General features: G+C 44.7%; 1 protein-coding gene across 4 annotated transcripts in view; it reads right to left on the bottom strand.

Annotated features, from left to right (window-relative positions):
- VPS8 (VPS8 subunit of CORVET complex) overlaps positions 1-18,750 on the bottom strand; it is a 313,830-nt gene that overhangs the window by 166,329 nt on the left and 128,751 nt on the right. For all 4 annotated transcript variants that reach the window (XM_073551536.1, XM_073551537.1, XM_073551539.1 and 1 more), the window contains 5 exons: positions 18,305-18,394; positions 10,608-10,659; positions 10,475-10,517; positions 7,859-7,931; positions 4,627-4,746 (listed from right to left, as the gene is read on the bottom strand). In XM_073551536.1, the coding sequence (XP_073407637.1) occupies positions 4,627-4,746; positions 7,859-7,931; positions 10,475-10,517; positions 10,608-10,659; positions 18,305-18,394 (378 nt within the window). The remainder of the gene's footprint in view (positions 1-4,626; positions 4,747-7,858; positions 7,932-10,474; positions 10,518-10,607; positions 10,660-18,304; positions 18,395-18,750) is intronic.

Raw genomic sequence — 18,750 nt, 5'->3', positions numbered from 1 at the left:
CTAAGTCTCAGAAAACCAGCGAAGTTGGTAACTATGCAGATTCCTGATCTTAACTGCACAACTAGCAGCAGTCGTGGAGCGTTCCTACATTGGTCCTAGACGCCTCATCACAACCGGAGAACTACACAAGCCTAGAGCAGGAAAAGAGGAAAACTAACTGTCCCAGAGCAGACCCCAAAGGAAAGACAGCCCCCCACATGTATTGACGGTGAAACAAGATGAAAATACAAACAAAGGCAAGAAAATAGGCTGAGCAAACGATGGGGCCCAGCTAACTAAAAAGGACAGAAAAGGAAAGACACTGTCTGCAATCTGCCAAAAAAAACCTACAAAAGTAATGTCCAACACTTCTGATAGCAAAATTAACCCTGAAGTCACTAGACTTCTAAACCTATATCAGCACTCTGAAATATTCTGAGACAGAGCAAAAAAGAGGCCAATCTAATAAGGGACAAAAAGCAGATTGGCAAATACTGATTAATAGGAGTGGAATTTCAGCATAGCCCCAGCAGGGGCAGGCTGATTACACAAAAAACTGAATTAACCAACAAGCGCAAGTGTGAACAATAGCAAAAAACAAACTTAAATTGAGAAGACTGGAAGAGAGCTGAAATCCAGGACCTGAGAAGCAGACTGAGTCACCAGCACCCGGATAGGGCGTCGGATGTCTTATAGCCAGTCTAATTCTCCAGAGATCCAATCGTTATCTTCCTCATCAGGTGACAGATCACTACCACTTAAACCAACCGCACTACCTCCTGTCACCACCAGAGGGAGAACGGAAGGTGAACTCAACTGGTGGAGCAGAAAATGAGTTCATGACAGTCCGCCTGTTCCTCAGCTGTGTTCACCTCAGTCTTGCCTGCCTGAGCCTCAGCCCGACCAGCTAGCCAGAGCCCCAGCCGTGCTCTCTGTGCTTCCTTGCACAAACGCTGTCTCTGCACTGTGCTTTGCGTGCCCTCTTGGCACGTGCAGGCCCTAGCCCGCTCCTTGGTATACCTCCCCGTGCTTCTCTAAAGCACGCGCAGACCCTGCCATGAACCCTGGCGTGCCTCCTAGCACGCACAGGCCCTAGCCTGTACTGTTATGAATGGGTCACCGAGGAGAAAAAAGCAAAACAAGCTAAGTCACAGAAAACCAGAGAGGTTGGTAACTATGCAGATTGCAGATCCCTGATCCTACCACACAACTAGCAGCAGCCGTGGAGCGTACCTACGATGTTCCTAGACGCCTCGTCACAGCCGGAGGACTAAATAAACCCGAAGCATGAAAAGGGGAAAACCAACTGCCCCAGAGGAGACCCCAAAGGAATAGATGGCCCCCACACATGTATTGACGGTGAAACAAGATGAAGGCACAAACACAGGCAGTTAAATAGGCTGAGCAAACGATGGGGCCCAAACTAACTAGAGAGGAAAGGAAAGACACTGTCTGCAACTTGCAAAAAACCCTACAAAAATAATGTCCAACACTTCTGATAGCAAAATTAACCCTGAAGTCACTAGACTTCTCCCACTATATCAGCACTCTGAAATATCCTGAGACAGAGCAAAAAGAGACCGAACTAGTAAGGGACAAAAAGCAAATTGGCAAAATACTGATAAATAAGAGTGGAAATTCAGCACAGCCCCCAGCAGGGGCTGGCTGACCACACCAAAAAACTGAATAGACCAACAAAATCAAGTGTGAACATTAGCAGGAAAACTTAGCTTTAGATGACTGGAACAGAGCTGAAAACTAAGAGCTGACAAACCAGAAGGAACCACCAGCAACTGAATAGGGCGTCGGCTGTCTTAAATCCAATTGTCATCCTCATTCTCAGGTGGCAGATCTCCACTGATCAAATCAGCCTCACTACCTCCTATTACCACCAGAGGGAGTCTGGAAGGAGAACTCACAACACTGTACCCTGGCGTGCCCCCTAGCACACACACAGGCCCTAGCCTGTACCCTGGCGTGCCCCCTAGCACACACACAGGCCCTAGCCTGTACCCTGGCGTGCCCCCTAGCACACACACAGGCCCTAGCCTGTACCCTGGCGTGCCCCCTAGCACACACACAGGCCCTAGCCTGTACCCTGGCGTGCCCCCTAGCACACACACAGGCCCTAGCCTGTACCCTGGCGTGCCCCCTAGCACACACACAGGCCCTAGCCTGTACCCTGGCGTGCCCCCTAGCACACACACCGGCCCTAGCCTGTACCCTGGCGTGCCCCCTAGCACACACACCGGCCCTAGCCTGTACCCTGGCGTGCCCCCTAGCACACACACCGGCCCTAGCCTGTACCCTGGCGTGCCCCCTAGCACACACACCGGCCCTAGCCTGTACCCTGGCGTGCCCCCTAGCACACACACAGGCCCTAGCCTGTACCCTGGCGTGCCCCCTAGCACACACACAGGCCCTAGCCTGTACCCTGGCGTGCCCCCTAGCACACACACAGGCCCTAGCCTGTACCCTGGCGTGCCCCCTAGCACACACACAGGCCCTAGCCTGTACCCTGGCGTGCCCCCTAGCGCACACACACAGGCCCTAGCCTGTACCCTGGCGTGCCCCCTAGCACACACACAGGCCCTAGCCTGTACCCTGGCGTGCCCCCTAGCGCACACACACAGGCCCTAGCCTGTACCCTGGCGTGCCCCCTAGCACACACACAGGCCCTAGCCTGTACCCTGGCGTGCCCCCTAGCACACACACAGGCCCTAGCCTGTACCCTGGCGTGCCCCCTAGCACACACACAGGCCCTAGCCTGTACCCTGGCGTGCCCCCTAGCACACACACAGGCCCTAGCCTGTACCCTGGCGTGCCCCCTAGCACACACACAGGCCCTAGCCTGTACCCTGGCGTGCCCCCTAGCACACACACAGGCCCTAGCCTGTACCCTGGCGTGCCCCCTAGCACACACACAGGCCCTAGCCTGTACCCTGGCGTGCCCCCTAGCACACACAAAGGCCCTAGCCTGTACCCTGGCGTGCCCCCTAGCACACACAAAGGCCCTAGCCTGTACCCTGGCGTGCCCCCTAGCACACACAAAGGCCCTAGCCTGTACCCTGGCGTGCCCCCTAGCACACACAAAGGCCCTAGCCTGTACCCTGGCGTGCCCCCTAGCACACACAGGCCCTAGCCTGTACCCTGGCGTGCCCCCTAGCACACACAGGCCCTAGCCTGTACCCTGGCGTGCCCCCTAGCACACACAGGCCCTAGTCTGAACCCTGGTGTGCCACCTAGCACGCACCCTGCCTTGCACCCTGCCCTGGACCCTGGTGTGACTCCTAGCACGCAACCTGCCTGGAACCCTGCCTTGGACCTTGGCGTGTCTCCTAACAAGCACCATGTCTTGAACTCTGGTGTGCCTCCTTGCCTGAACCCTGGCGTGCCTGCCGGATGCCCGGAGCCTGATGACTGCGGCCTGATGTCCGGAGCTGATGTCTGCAGCCTGATGTCCGGAGCCTGTCGATCGTTGCCAGATGTTCGGAGTCCGATGCCATCTAGCCCTTGCCGGAACCCTGGCGTGCCACCTAGCACGCATCATGCCTTGGACCTTGGCGTCCCCACGCACTTACCTTGCTATATTTCACTTTGTCCTTGTAACTATGTCTTGTTCCTGATTAAACCCTGAGACCACGCTTTATTGAAGAAACCCTGTGACCACGCTTTGTAATGTCTAGTACCCTGCACGTTCCCTGTTGCCAGACACACACACACCCGTGTCTTCCTTGAGCCGGCCGTCTGGCTCCAGCAGTCGTGGTTGCTCACCCCCTTGGTCTTGCCCCTGACACTCCCTGTATAGGGGGTGGTTCCTCACAAGGTCAGCTCGCCCTAGGTGGGTCGGTGCCACGACCCAGAGGGTCCACTCTAGAAATCGACTCAGCAGAGGCTGACTCCGTCACAAATGGGAGTATGTGAATTCATTATAGGGACAACCTGTTGTGTGTGTGTGTCACACTCCTTTAATTATACAGATGTAGCTTTTCTTAACCCAACAAAGATATTTTGCCTCACTGTGGCATCTGTATGTACAAAGATGTAACTTGACACAATCTGACACTCAGTGGCTAATGCTGTGTTAAAGGGAACCTGACAGTGGGTACTTTCTGCCCAAAACATAACCAGCCTCGCATATCTGACTCTTACACTCTAAAAGCAGGTTCCCGTCAGCAACTCTACGCCCGCTGCCAATGACTGACAGGTCTCTTCCCTATATAGGAAAGTAGGGAGAGACTCATCCCGCAAGGAAAAAGGGCAAGGAGAAGCCACCAGGGCCTTTTTGACTAGTCTCCAGTGTGGCTCGGACCCAGGCAGGATTGTAAAGTACATTTTTTTTTTTCTGGTTAAATGTATGTTACATTTACCTAAACCAACATAGATAGAATTGGTCACACATACTGAGCTCAGTGGTACTCAAAAGGATTTTGAAGTATTCTTCCAGAACTACATAGAAAGTGATTGATCCTGTGTGCATTGCTTCTGCACAGAAATCGTGGATCATGAAATAGTATGCACAGTAACAAAACGTGAAACACGCAGGTCACACTGAATATTCTCTCCAAGACGTTCACATACAAAATACAAAGCATTACATGTATAAAAATGGTTTCCCCAATATATTAATCATTTAGCTGGTCTTACCAAAGCCAAAACATTGAGGAATTCTCTGGTGTCAAAATGCAACAAAGTTCGAATATAGGGATATACGTCCTCATCCTGTGAGGCCTCAGGCGAGTGCAAACGGATCAAAAACTCAAAAACCTGTAGGAGAAAAATTAAACACCGCCATTAGAGTTAACCACCATTAACAAGCAGAAAACTTTTGAGTCTAGCCAGGTCTTTTCATCAGAGACCATCAAGAGACCTGAGTCGTCTGGAAAGCTTGCCATTTGAAACCATCTTTTCAGATAGACTTTAAAAAAGTTATCAACCACTGAGGACTCACTCTCAAATTTTAATGTTTTTCTATGTACTGGCTAACACGATACAAAGACGTGTTAAGTTAACTATGTTTTTAAAGGGGTCACAAAAAGTATACAAATGAAAACAGATAGATTTTAAGAGAAACTCCAAAAACACTATGTGCCTGCAACAGGAAAGATGTATATCTTTGTACCGTGTTAGCCAGTAGATAGAAAAATATTCAGAATTGAGAGTCCTCAGTGGTTGATACCTTTTAATGGCTAACTGAAAAGATGGTAACACATTGCAAGCTTTCGAGACTACTCAGGTCTCTTCATCAAGGTATCAACCACTGAGGACTCTCAATTCTGAAGATTTTTCTATGTGCCTGCAAGTAATCGACAGGTAAATAGCATTTCAATCATGGCTGGCTAGGTTACTGGACCAGGCAGAAAATTAGTTTTTATTCTTCCTGCAGCCACTCGCTTCCAGTCTTTCTGGTGGTGCTCAGTACAATGAATAAGAGCCTGTTCTGCGCACACACAAGATGCACAGCAAGGGGGAGCGATAAGACTGCGAAGGAGAAAAAAGAAAGATTTTCCAGCTTCCAAAACATTTCCAATTTATTGTAGATAAAACATGAAAAAATAGACAGCAGTTAACATGGTGAGATAAGGGGTTTCAAACAGAACACTGTTCTTTTTCAAAGCTCAGTGATAAGACTGCGCTGACTGTATAGTGAGCAGTGATTGTAAAAACTCCCTGCACCACCCTGATGACTGGAAGCGAGAGGCAGCAGGGAGAATAGAACCTCATTTTTTCCCTGTAGCTGCTGTTTCAGTAAACCAGATTAAGAGCATTTAAGCACTGATTAGCTGCAGATTACCCCTATATCAGCTTGGACATTTTTGATGGTGGTAGATTCTCTTTAATAAAGAATATGTTTCATCGTCACACACTGTCGACCCCTCTAAATACTTTTAAAATAAACACTTTAGCACTTAATATTTAGCATGTACCCCATTGGTACATGAAAAGATTCTGATCCTAATTATTACTTACAAAGGGTAAGTCAATTAAAATGTCATATACAGTTGTGGCCAAAAGTATTGACACCCCTGCAATTTTGTCAGATAATACTCAGTTTCTTCCTGAAAATGATTGCAAACACAAATTCTTTGGTATTATCTTCATTTAATTTGTCTTAAATGAAAAAACACAAAGAATTGTCCTAAAGTCAAATTGGATATAATTCCACACCAAACATAAACAAGAGGGTGGACAAAAGTATTGGCACTGTTCGAAAAATCATGTGATGCTTCTCTAATTTGTGTAATTAACAGCACCTATAACTTACCTGTGGCACCTAACAGGTGTTGGCAATAACTAAATCACACTTGCAGCCAGTTGACATGGATTAAAGTTGACTCAACCTCTGTCCTGTGTCCTTGTGTGCACCACAATGAGGATGGAGAAAAGAAAGAAGACCAAAGAACTTTGAGGACTTGAGAAACCAAATTGTGAGGAAGCATGAGCAATCTCAAGGCTGCAAGTCCATCTCCAAAGACCTGAATGTTCCTGTGTCTACCGTGCGCAGTGTCATCAAGAAGTTTAAAGCCCATGGCACTGTGGCTAACCTCCCTAGATGTGGACGGGAATGAAAAATTGACATGAGATTTCAACGCAAGATTGCGCGGATGTTGGATAAAGAACCTCGACTAACATCCAAACAAGTTCAAGCTGCCCTGCAGTCCGAGGGTACAACAGTGTCAACCCGTACTATCCGTCGGCATCTGAATGAAAAGGGACTGTATGGTAGGAGACCCAGGAAGACCCCACTTCTTACCCCGAGACATAAAGCCAGTAAAGCCAGGCTGGAGTTTGCCAAAACTTACCTGAAAAAGCCTAAAACGTTTTGGAAGAATGTTCTCTGGTCAGATGAGACAAAAGTAGAGCTTTTTGGGCAAAGGCATCAACATAGAGTTTACAGGAGAAAAAAAAAAAAAAAAAAAGAGGCATTCAAAGAAAAAAACACGGTTCCTACAGTCAAACATGGCGGAGGTTCCCTGATGTTTTGGTGTTGCTTTGCTGCCTCTGGCACTGGACTGCTTGACCGTGTGCATGGCATTTTGAAGTCTGAAGACTACCAACAAATTTTACAGCATAATGTAGGGCACGGTGTGAGAAAGCTGGGTCTCACTTAGAGGTCATGGGTCTTCCAGCAGGACAATGACCCAAAACACACTTCAAAAAGCACTAGAAAATGGTTTGAGAGAAAGCACTGGAGACTTCTAAGGTGGCCAGCAATGAGTCCAGACCTGAATCCCAGAGAACACCTGTGGAGAGATCTAAAAATGGCAGTTTGGAGAAGGCACCCTTCAAATATCAGGGACCTGGAGCAGTTTGCCAAAGAAGAATGGACTAAAATTCCAGCAGAGCATTGTAAGAAACTCACTGATGGTTACCGGAAGCGGTTGGTCGCAGTTATTTTGGCTAAAGGTTGTGCAACCAAGTATTAGGCTGAGGGTGCCAATACTTTTGTCTGGCCCATTTTTGGAGTTGTGTGTGAAATGATCAATGTTTTGCTTTTTACTTCATTCTCTTTTGTGTTTTTTCATTTAAGACAAATTAAATGAAGATCATAATACCAAAGAATTTGTGTTTGAAATCATTTTTCAGGAAGAAACTGAGTATTATCTGACAAAAATGCAGGGGTGTCAATACTTTTGGCCACAACTGTAAGTAGGCTATGTCATTTTCCTCCATATCAGAAATAGATTTGTATACACAGTTACTCCAGAATTTTGTTAATACCGAATCCAAAAAGATCTATTTTATAGCACAGGAATCAAAGTTGTGTCAGAAAGGCAGAAAAAAAATTGTTCAGGACAGTGTCAAATAATGTAAAAACATTTAATAACATTAAAGTGAAAACATAAACCAGTAACACCTCCTACAAAAGAGAACTAACCTGGTTCTTCACAAGTGGGACAAGGTCTTCAGGAATGTCTCCCAATGGGTACGCTCTCCCAGCCAAACTGGAACTGTTACAAGAGTTTATATTATTAAACAAAACATGCAGACACAAAATGATAAAACCCTGATAAGAACAAAAAATGCAGGCAAAAAAAGAAAGAAAAATAATAAGACAAATCAGGAATATAAACACCCCCACTTAAGGCCCTGTCACACACAGCGATCTCGTTAGTGAGATCGCTGTGTGTGACGGGGATCAGTGACCGGCCCCCTGCCGGGTATCGCTGATCGTGCACTATCGTCCTGGGCCGTTTTTTGATCGCTGGTCTCCTGCTGGCCAGCACGCATCGCTGCGTGTGGCAGCAAGAGACCAGCGATCAGCGACGCTGGTTTCCAATGTAAACATCGGGTATCTAAGAGCTGCGCGGCTCTTAGATACCCAAAGTTTACATGGGAAACCAGCTTGCTCGCTGGTCCTGATCGCTGGAGGGGCTGTCTATGTGACAGCTCACCAGCGATCAGCCTAACGATGTACCAGGGATCCCACCCATGTCGGATCGTTGGTGGGATCGCTGGGACATCGTTATGTGTAACGGGGCCTTTACAATGATCGACAGCAGTTGCTATGGAGTGCTGCCCAAAAAGAATCCCCAACCCTGCATGGACTGAAAGTCCACGCACCGAGTGCACACAGTGTCTGTGTGCAGCTGTGTCATCACCCTCACCTGTCTGCAGCGACAGCATGATGCACATGATCCCACCGTAACAGGCGGATGATGCTGACAGGAGAGAGCAGGCACACAACAGTGCAGGAGCAGAGTGTGAGCACACGCAATGTCATTGTGCAAACGTAACACAGGAACTTGGATGCAGTGACACAGAGGTGCGAAGCAGGGGTTAACTACTTAATTACTAGTAAAAAACCCTCTCAGGGAGATAACAGGGAAAAAAGGGATGCAGGGTAAACAGTATAACTGCTATTCAACTATACAAAGTCTTTATATCAGGTTTAACTTATCGTAGCTCTGCTGTCCGTTACTCTATGGAGGTCTAACAGGTGATGGGATACCGGCGGAGGCTGGTGCTGCACCTTCAGGCTTCCGCGCCCAACACACGGTCTCACTTCTGGTGGCAGCGGGCAGTCACTGGTGTTGCCCGCTGAGTCCCCATGTCCATCTAAACGCAGATCTGAAAAGTGAAACTATCCGCAATATTCCCATCGGTGTATGCGCCTCTGAGCAGCCGCCGTCACCTGGATATCCGCACTGCAATGCTCTGCCCGGCGCTGTCCCCGTCCTGAATCTGTGCTACGTGGCTGGGAGCTTTTCCTAACAAACTCCAGCTGTGTGCTCTGACCTGCACATTCGGCAACGCTCCCCGGGTCCTTACTGCACCTGACCATTATCACTGCCGCGCGGCCTATCACTGCTCGTGGCGCAGGTCCTCTCTCTCAGCCCTCCGGCAGGAAACCCCTCTCTTTTCCCCGCACAAACCTCTATATACTCCCCTGACTCATCAAGCCCCCTCTCTTCAGGTCATGGGTCTCCTCCGTCCTCAATTTCCTTCCCCCTTGCAACAGGAGGTTCGGCCCCAGCAATTCCGGACCTGACGCTTCAGCAGCACTTGCAGCCTGGTTCTCTCTTCTACATGAGGTCGCATCCTTGTCTCCTGTCAGCAATCATGTGCGCATCATGCTGCCACTGCAGACAGGTGAGGGTGATGAGAACACAGCTGCGCACACAGACACTGAGTGCATGAGCCGAGTGCACATTCAGTCAATGCAGGGTTGGGGATTCCATTTGGGCAACGCTCCAAAGTGAGCAGTTCCAATAAACCCAAGGGGCGGTACAGAGCAATGTATATTAGCGGTGGAAAGGTAAACTGAGCTCGTGACATGCCATCGGTGCACTGAAGCTCCCTCATTTACATATCTAAAAATATTTTTCAATACAGTATAAAGATGTAAATATTAAAATCTACACTACAAATACATGCAAGAATTGCCTAATAAGCAAGCAATCCCTGCATGTGTTGGGCCTGTTGAACAGCCGTGAGACATGCAGCTGCAAGGACTCAAGGTTATTCGAGCGTGCAGAAGACACTTAGCACGTGAGCATGCTCGCTCATCACTACTTGTGAACAGCAAAGAAGATTAATATTGAAATGAATAGGAAGTAGACTTTTTTAAGTGTTTTTTTCCCCACTTCAGGAATTGAATAACACCTAGTGGAACAAAGGTGAGAGCATGTCATTTCTTTAAGGGGGATCCTGATTGAATCCGCTCAAAACTAGACATTGTCAAATCAAAAAGCTATAACATAAAAGGTAACAGGAAAAACAAAAAAAAACCCACACACTTTACAAAACTCTTCAAAACGGCTTCTGGAAACTCTGCAGGGAAAGAGAAACTCCTCCAACCCTCCCCCCCAAAAAAAAAAAAAAGAAAAAAAAAAAAAAAAAAAAAACCAGCATTTCCCTAGGGAGTTTGTTTAAAAAATCCATCTTTTTTTTTTTTCTCTAAAGACACCATCTTCACAGTCTTAGACACCCCGTGATGGCTCATGGCAGAAATGAATTCATTAGTAGAAAAAGCTTGGTCTAAGTGACTTACCTTATATAAACAAGCAGCTTATTCCCCATCACAACTTGTTCATCTAGCAGACAAATATATACAAATTAGATGTGTGGATTGCCTATCCAGCATTTAATATCACAACTGTATGCTTCAACTGCTGTAAACTTACCTGTTAAAGATTTCCCAGAGCGGACAGGGGCAGAAATGGACTTGAACAGTTTCTAAATAAAAAAAAATATTTATGAATAAAAAAATAAAGTTTTAAAAAACTAAAAAAAATACAAGCTAAGAAAAGTGTATATGAAAAAGAATACAAAGTCTCTTCAGAGGACAGGAACTCTAGCACCACCTATTGGAAGCAAAAATCCAAAGAGTCAATACTGACTAAGAATTCTTGCCACATGACTAGCACCACTTATTGGATGTAGCAATTTAACTAATCAATATTGATTGTAACAAGTCTTGCCACCTGACTAATCTCCAGCTTTGCACTGATGAAGAGGTAAACACCCTGAAACATGTGTCTGCAAATGGAATCATGTGGCACGGCTCATTAAATGGAATCTGTCACTTTTTTTGGATTATGAGCTGCGGCCACCGCCATCAGGGACTTATCTACAGCATTCTGTAATGCTGTAGATAAGCCTCTGATGTAACCTGAAAGAGAAGAAAAAGGAGTTATATTATACTCACCCAGGGGCGGTCCGTTCTTGGTCCAATGGGTGTTGCGGTCCGGCGCCTCCCATCTTCATACGATGCAGTCGTCTTCTTCCCTTCCTGTCGTGGCTCCGGCGCAGGCGCACTGCTCTGCCCTGTTGAGGGCAGAGCAGAATACTGCAGTGCGCAGGTGCCAGAACCTTTCTCGGCGCCTGCAGGACTCTCCTCTGCCCTCAACAAGTGAATAAAAATGCCTTTGACAAATATCTGCATTTTAAATATTAGGAAATCAGCATAATTCAATAGCAGACACAAATAGATGGACAATAAGGACAATCGCAATCTACCAAGGGAACAAACTGAGCAAAGCTCCAAAAAAGGCAACTAAGTCCAAAGTAAAATCAATAATTTTTATTAAGACAAACCCAGATACAAGTGGGGGGTGAGTGGACAATAAAGTGCGGAAACTGCACACCACATGGATAACAAGGGGTTGCTGTACAATCAGAACCTATGCAATAATAAGGGGTGGGCTGCTGACTGCTGGAACCTTTGCCCGCCATTCCATTACGTAATTCATGCTTCTTCTCTTGCTAGTCTGCTTCTTAGGTGTCATATACCTGTCTAACCATGGTGAATGATCACCAGCTATCTGATAATGACCTGTGTACTTAGCTGTCTACTTGATGGATGGAGCTTGTATGATATTTTTTTGGTGGTGCACTCTTATTTGCCATACATTGCTATGCACTTTGCGATAATTTAGTAACTCTATTATTGCATAGGTTCTGATTGTACAGCAACCCCTTGTTATCCATGCGGTTTCCGCACTTTATTGTCCACTTCCCCCCACTTGTATCTGGATTTGTCTTAATAAAAATTATTGATTTTACTTTGGACTTATAGTTGCCTTTTTTGGAGCTTTGCTCAGTTTGTTCCCTCTGCCTTCAACAGGGCAGAGCAGTGTTCCTGAGCCACGACAGGAAGGGAAGAAGAGGATGGTAACGTATGAAGATTTTCCGTTTGTGCGTGAAGAATCTGACCGCACTCAGAGATCACCCAAGTGTGGTCTGTTTTCCAAAGCACAACAGGCATGAATTAATGGGCGAGAGCCATCTGCATACCAGAAGCAAATCATGCTTGCTGCTGTGATTTTTTTCCCTCAGACCACTTGGTCCAAAGAGAAAATTGGACATGTGAATGGCCCCATAGAATAAGATTGGACTGAGCACGATCTGATGCTTTGATGGATCATGCATGAACAGAAAAAGCAAGGTCCTCTGCACCTGCCCTAATGGCCATATTTCAGCTAGCTACAATTTATGCACAGTGCTTCACTTGCGGACACAGTTCAGATATGTGGTATGCAGTGCCCGCACTATAATGTGACAGGACAGATATGGCAGAGAAAACATGTTTGCTGTCTAAAAGACTTTATGTAGCTCTGAACCTCTGAAAGGCTTCTCTTCTCAGCGAGAGTTCAAATGGCTGTTTGCTGCCAATTACTACCGTGCTGTAGAGTCCAATCTCTGATATAGAGCAGCTCAACCCCACTGTGCTTCATTAATTCTGAACACATCTGGTCCCACAGAGATAAAAAAAAGAGGGACAGAAAAAAAAAATGAATATAGAAAGTTTAAAAAAAAAAAAAATGTTTTGCTACATCAACTTTTTTGGTACTTATCTCACATGTTCCCAGTGTTCTTCATCACGTTCCTTTAGCTTGATGTGCATGTAATTTTAAACAATTTTATTATACTTTAATGAATTAAGAATTTTTAATCATATATACTTTTTGGCATTTTTTTCATCTTATTACCTCCAATCAAATTTCATGAGGTTGTGTACATATATGTAAAATATTGACGTTTGTTTGCTCTATTCATTAGTTATAAGACTGTTTATTAAATCAACTTTCATAGGGATATTTTTTTCAGTTTCCAACTTTATTCAAGTTGATTTTCTCTATTTTTTCTGTGAGACATATAGAACTGAAAAGTGGAGTGTCCACAGCTTTCTCTTTTCCCTATGTAGCATCAAGTAAGCAGGAACTGTAACAATACTTAAGTATTAACCCCTTCACCAGCTTGGGATTTTTCCATTATTTGCGGTCTTTTTTTTCTCCCCTTCTTCCTCTTCCGAGAGCCATAACGTAACATTTTTTTTTTTTTTACCATGTTCAATAAATGCTGAAACTGACCAGCTATTATGATTCTCCAGATCATTAAGAATTTGTCGATACCAAACGCCATGTACAGTTTTGATCGCCTATACTGCATTTTACTGCAATGTTGCAGCAACTAAAAATAAGTAATTCTGTCATTTTGTTTTTTTCTTGTTACGCCATTTACTAATCTGATTATTTCTATATATGATACATTGGGCGTCTCAAAGCGTCAATACCAAATATGTATTGTCATTGTTTTAATTTTGGATGGGATAAAGGGGGAGGTAATTTGAACTTTTATATGCTTTTTTTTTTTTTTTTTTTTTTTTTTTTTAACTTGCTTCAATAGTCCCTTTGGAGACTTGAAGCTGCAGTCTACAGCTGCCTTCAGCCCTGCTGTGTGTAGAAAAATCGTGTGCTATGAACACCGTCCACGACAATGACAAGCACAGGCGTCTCTTCCAGACCCCTGGCTGTCATGCCAACCCATTGGTGCTCCGTGATGTGACAGTGGCACTGATGGGCAGTGTTTGTGATGCGCTTCCTGCGGGCTTATGTAAAATGCCGCTGTCAGAGACTGACCAACATTTAACATGTTAACAGCCACGGGTGGATTGCAATTCCACCCGCGGCTCTTTGGGGCACATGTCAGCTGTCATGTGCCTAAAAAAGGTGCGATCTCTGGTTTCAAAGGGAGGGAGGCGACCTATGACATACAGGTACATCATAGGTCGTAAGGGGATTGATGAGCTACCCCTGCAGGCCAGCAAAATTATTGAGCCTCATCACAGTGACTGGTCCACATATGCGGCTGAATCTGGCACCACATCTCAGCCTGAGTCAACTGAATGTTCCCAAGCACCACAGCAGCCCCTTCACTCTGATGAATGGAAGAGATCCAGAGGGGATGAGCAAAGCACCACAAAACAATGTTAACCCCTACACCCAGAAGTATGTTTTCACCTTCCTGATCAAGCCAAATTTTACATTTCTGACCAGTGTCACTTTATATGGTAATAAGTCTGAAATCTCAGGGATTCTGAGATTGTTTTTTTTCGTGACACATTGTACATTGTTAGTGGTAAATTTAGGTCGATGTTGCTTTTATTTGTGAAAATATCGGAAATTTGGTGAAAATTCTGCATTTTTCAACATTTTTATGCCTTTAAAGCAGATAGTTATATCACACAAAATAGTTAATATATAACATTTTCCAGATGTTTACTTTACATCAGCACACATTCTGAAACTATTTTTTGTTAAAAGGGTTAAAAGTTGACCAGCAATTTCTCATTTTTACAACAAAATTGACAGTCATTTTTTTTTTTTTTTTTATTTAGGGACCACATCCCATTTGAAGTGACTTTGCAGGGCCCAAGTAAAGAAAATACCCCAAAGTGACACCATTTTAAAAACTGCACTCCTCCAAGTGCGCAAAACCACGTTCAAGAACTGTATTAACCCTTAAAAGGCATCACAGGAATTAAAGCAATGTGGAAGGAAAAAAATGAAAATATTAAAGTCTCCCACAAAAATGTTGCTTTAGCCACAAATTCTCATTTTCACAAGAGTAAACAAGAGAAAACAGGAAAAGTTCAACTTGTTGTGCAATTTCTCCTGAGTACATCAATAACCCTTATGTGGACAAAAACTACTTTTGAGGCACAGAGCAAAGCTCAGAAAGAAAGGAGAACCATATTATAGCACATACTTTGTTGTTATGGTTTGCAAGGTGGCATGATCCCATTTTGCAAACTGCACTTCTCAATGAATTCACCTAAGGGTGGAGTAATATCACACCACAGGTGTGTCACAGAAGCTTATGTGTCTGCAATCATGCTGTGATGATCATGTGGAGAGAGGGAGCTCCCTCCCTCAGCGATGCAGATCGATGTCGCCCTGACTATTGATAGTGGTATCAGAGGGGATAAATGCCTGCGATTAGCAATAACACTGATCGCGGGCAATTCTGCCAGGTGTCAGTTATAATATATAATATAATAAATTTTGGCACTCAACTTGTTGCAAAGTGAAGATTTTATTTTCAGTCTCAATAATTAGACGTTTCAGCTTCTACAAACAAGCCTTCATCAGTTAGCCACACTGCTCTCTTGGAAAGATTTGCAATGTATTCAGTATCAGGACACCACTGTAATAATGGTGTAAATAGTCTGATCCGTGTTAGTGATTAATCTTGTATTTATCGGTAAGAATTTGTAACTGGATTGACCGGTAATAATGCCGTAAGGAATCCTATATGAGGAGTTTAGTGTCAGGCTAGGAGTCGCCTGTGAGTTCATGCTCCATAGAATAACCTTTACCACGCTGTGTGATGTGGCGTTGGTGGGTGGCGGCGTAGTATGCCTTGGAGAACGCGGGATACCGCGTTCTCCAAGGCATACTACGCCGCCACCCACCAACGCCACATCACACAGCGTGGTAAAGGTTATTCTATGGATTAATCACTAACACGGATCAGACTATTTACACCATTATTACAGTGGTGTCCTGATACTGAATACATTGCAAATCTTTCCAAGAGAGCAGTCTGGCTAACTGATGAAGGCTTGTTTGTAGAAGTCGAAACGTCTAATTATTGAGACTGCAAATAAAATCTTCACTTTGCAACAAGTTGAGTGCCAAAATTTATTATATTATCTATACTGGTGTGGAAACCTCCTTTTGTGCACCAACGCATTAGTGCCACGATATATTTGTTCAGTTATAATATAGTGCTGACATCCGCTGATGATCATGCCGGCTCTGTGAGTGAGCCAACGCAATCGTACGGTTTGCAGGAACACATCTCCTCCAGCACCGTACATGTATGGCGGATGTCATGAAAAGGTTAAAGACTTTTTACTCTTGTGAGTAACAGTATAGAAGGTTACGAATAACAATATTATAGGTAGATGGTTGACCCAGCTGTCTGTGTGACAGGTCACCAGCGATCAGCTAACAATGTCCCAGCGATCCCATCCACGTCGGATCGTTGGTGGGATCGCTGGGGCATAGTTATGTTTAACGGTACCCTAACAAAGTTGTCTATTTTTTTTTTTATTAAGTGGTGAAGTCAAATTAGGAAAATTTGTACAAAAAAAAAAAAAATAAAATGAAAAAAAAAAGTGGTTGATGTTGCCATTTTTTATACATTTGACAGACAGATGAGGGGGCTTGCTGATTTCTCTCTTATTTTTGCATGCGGAGCTGATTGTTTTCTGGAGTATACACAGTCAATAGCCAAAAGCTTTCAAGCAGATTTTTTGGTTTGCACAGAGTTTTTTTTTTTTTTTTTAAGCTCTTTTAGTTCAATGTTTCTATGGTTACTCAAGTGCCATTATCAGCATTTTTTTCCCTTTATTTAAAAAAGGACCAATATGACAGCTATGAGAGTCTTCATCAGGTCTCTTGCTGCCATAACTCTTTGCAGACCAGGAATGATAACACAGAGGGTCAATGGTAAATGATAATTGGTCTATTAAAATGCTGATATTAGTGATTGATAGCACCATTTAACTAGTTAAAAGGGAAATTGCCATCTCCAAGATCTTATCCCAATAGGTAGTTGAAGTAACTAGGCAGCCAACACCTTCATCATCACTGCTATAATGATAGGGTAGCTGTTATCAGTGGTGGGCACCTGCGCTGCTCCAGCCTTTATCTTTGGGAGCCTGCTGCATCCTGCTAGTGCATTAGTCATTGGACAAGGTTTGGTGAGGTCATTTTCTATGATGTATTAGTTGGTGTAATAATATTAGCAAATACCTCCAACTAGAAATGTAGTATAGTTCTTCAGATTTGCTGCCACTTACCCCATGTGCATAGCATTGCAGTGACTTAGGTATCCATGGTTACAACCACTAAAGGTACTGTCACACTTAGCAATGTACCAGCGATCCCGACCAGCGATATGACGCGGTCAGGATCGCTGGTACATCGCTAAGTGGTCGCTAGTGAGCTGCCACACAGGCAGATCTCACTAGCGACATCGCTGGGGACGGGGATCGCTACTTACCTGTCACACCAGGCGATCCTGCGTCCTCCCGCCCGGCTCCACGCGTCGCTCGTCTTCACAGCAGGAAGCGCCACAGGAAGCTGACGACGAGAAACAGTCCTGGACGTTCTCGCGCGATCAGCGATTACCAGCGGGGGAGCGGGTCGTAGGTAAGTATCAGACACAGATATCGCTAGCAATATCGCTATAACGTCACTAGTTATAGCGATATTGCTAGCGATATCTCTTAGTGTGACAGGCCCTTAAGAGATTTCTAACTGTCACTAAATGAGTGGTCATAACCATTGGATACCCAAAGCTACTGCAGTGCCCTGCCCATGGGCTAAGAGACATGGTCAATCTGAAGAACTATACTATATTTCTAATTGGAAGTATTTGCTAATATTAATTACACTTACTACATATTAGGATAGGATCTCGGAGATGGGAATACCCCTTTAAATAACAGAGAGCGAAACTAACTCTGGTCGCTGCTGCTGTTACAGGCAGATGTAGCATCTGCTGGGTATGATGCAGCCTCAGCTCCTGAACGCTTAATTCAAGAGGATCCAACACAGGTTGTACCATTTCATGCTACATTGGGAAATGCCTAAAATTGTACTAAGAGCAGATAACGCTATACAAAAAAAAAAAAACCCTCTCACCCGTTAATGGTGCTGGGACACCAGGAGAATTATAGTACTGCAGTTGTTTCTGACAGTCTATAACTTGTCCAGCTGTGATAGCATGCCAAATATGACCAGGGGAGCCAATGCAAGAATTACTGCTGAAGTCGGCGATTGGCTGCCGCAGTCCTATCAGCATGAATGGTAATATTCATTTTCGATATAAGATTCCCCACTTCTTGTTTTGGGGAAAATATCTATTGTTTTAATTGAAAAGAAGGAATGGCAGGTGATCACAACAGGACAAGTGCTTAACCCCTTTAAAGAGTTGCATTTCATTCAACTGCACATTACACAAAGATTCCGAAAACTTTAAGCTGAGTTACCTTCTATTTTAACAACATGACTGATACAATGCATACCTCCATAGGACTGATAAAGTCGTTTGTCCCACTGTTGTAGACGTAAATCATTGCATCGTACAGTCTGTGCTCCCAACACATTTGAACAATCTGAAAAATACAATTGCAAGCGGTTTATGTTTAACATTAAAGGGGTTTTCCACTACTAGGAAAAGCCCTTTTCATTTTTCATGTTTGGCATCATTAAAATACAAACCCTTATACCCACAATGTTCCAACGGTATCAGCACTCGCATTCCCAGGGCTTTTGTGCGGTTATGTCATGTGAGCCCTGCGCCCAATCAGCGCTGGCGTCACTAGCTCTGCCTCCAGAGAAACTGAACATCAAAAAGAAGTCAGAACAGCCGCAGTCTTACTTCCTGTTGATACTAAATATGTCTGAAGGCGGGGCCAGTGACAATGGCACTGATTGGGAGCAGGGCTCACATGACATAACCGCACGAAAG

This window comes from Dendrobates tinctorius, unplaced genomic scaffold (assembly GCF_039654945.1).
Source record: "Dendrobates tinctorius isolate UK_male_01 unplaced genomic scaffold, ASM3965494v1 ptg000177l, whole genome shotgun sequence".
In the NCBI taxonomy this organism is placed as follows: domain Eukaryota; kingdom Metazoa; phylum Chordata; class Amphibia; order Anura; family Dendrobatidae; genus Dendrobates; species Dendrobates tinctorius.
Note: the sequence above shows the minus strand (reverse complement) of the source record. Positions and strands in the feature narration are given on the sequence as shown.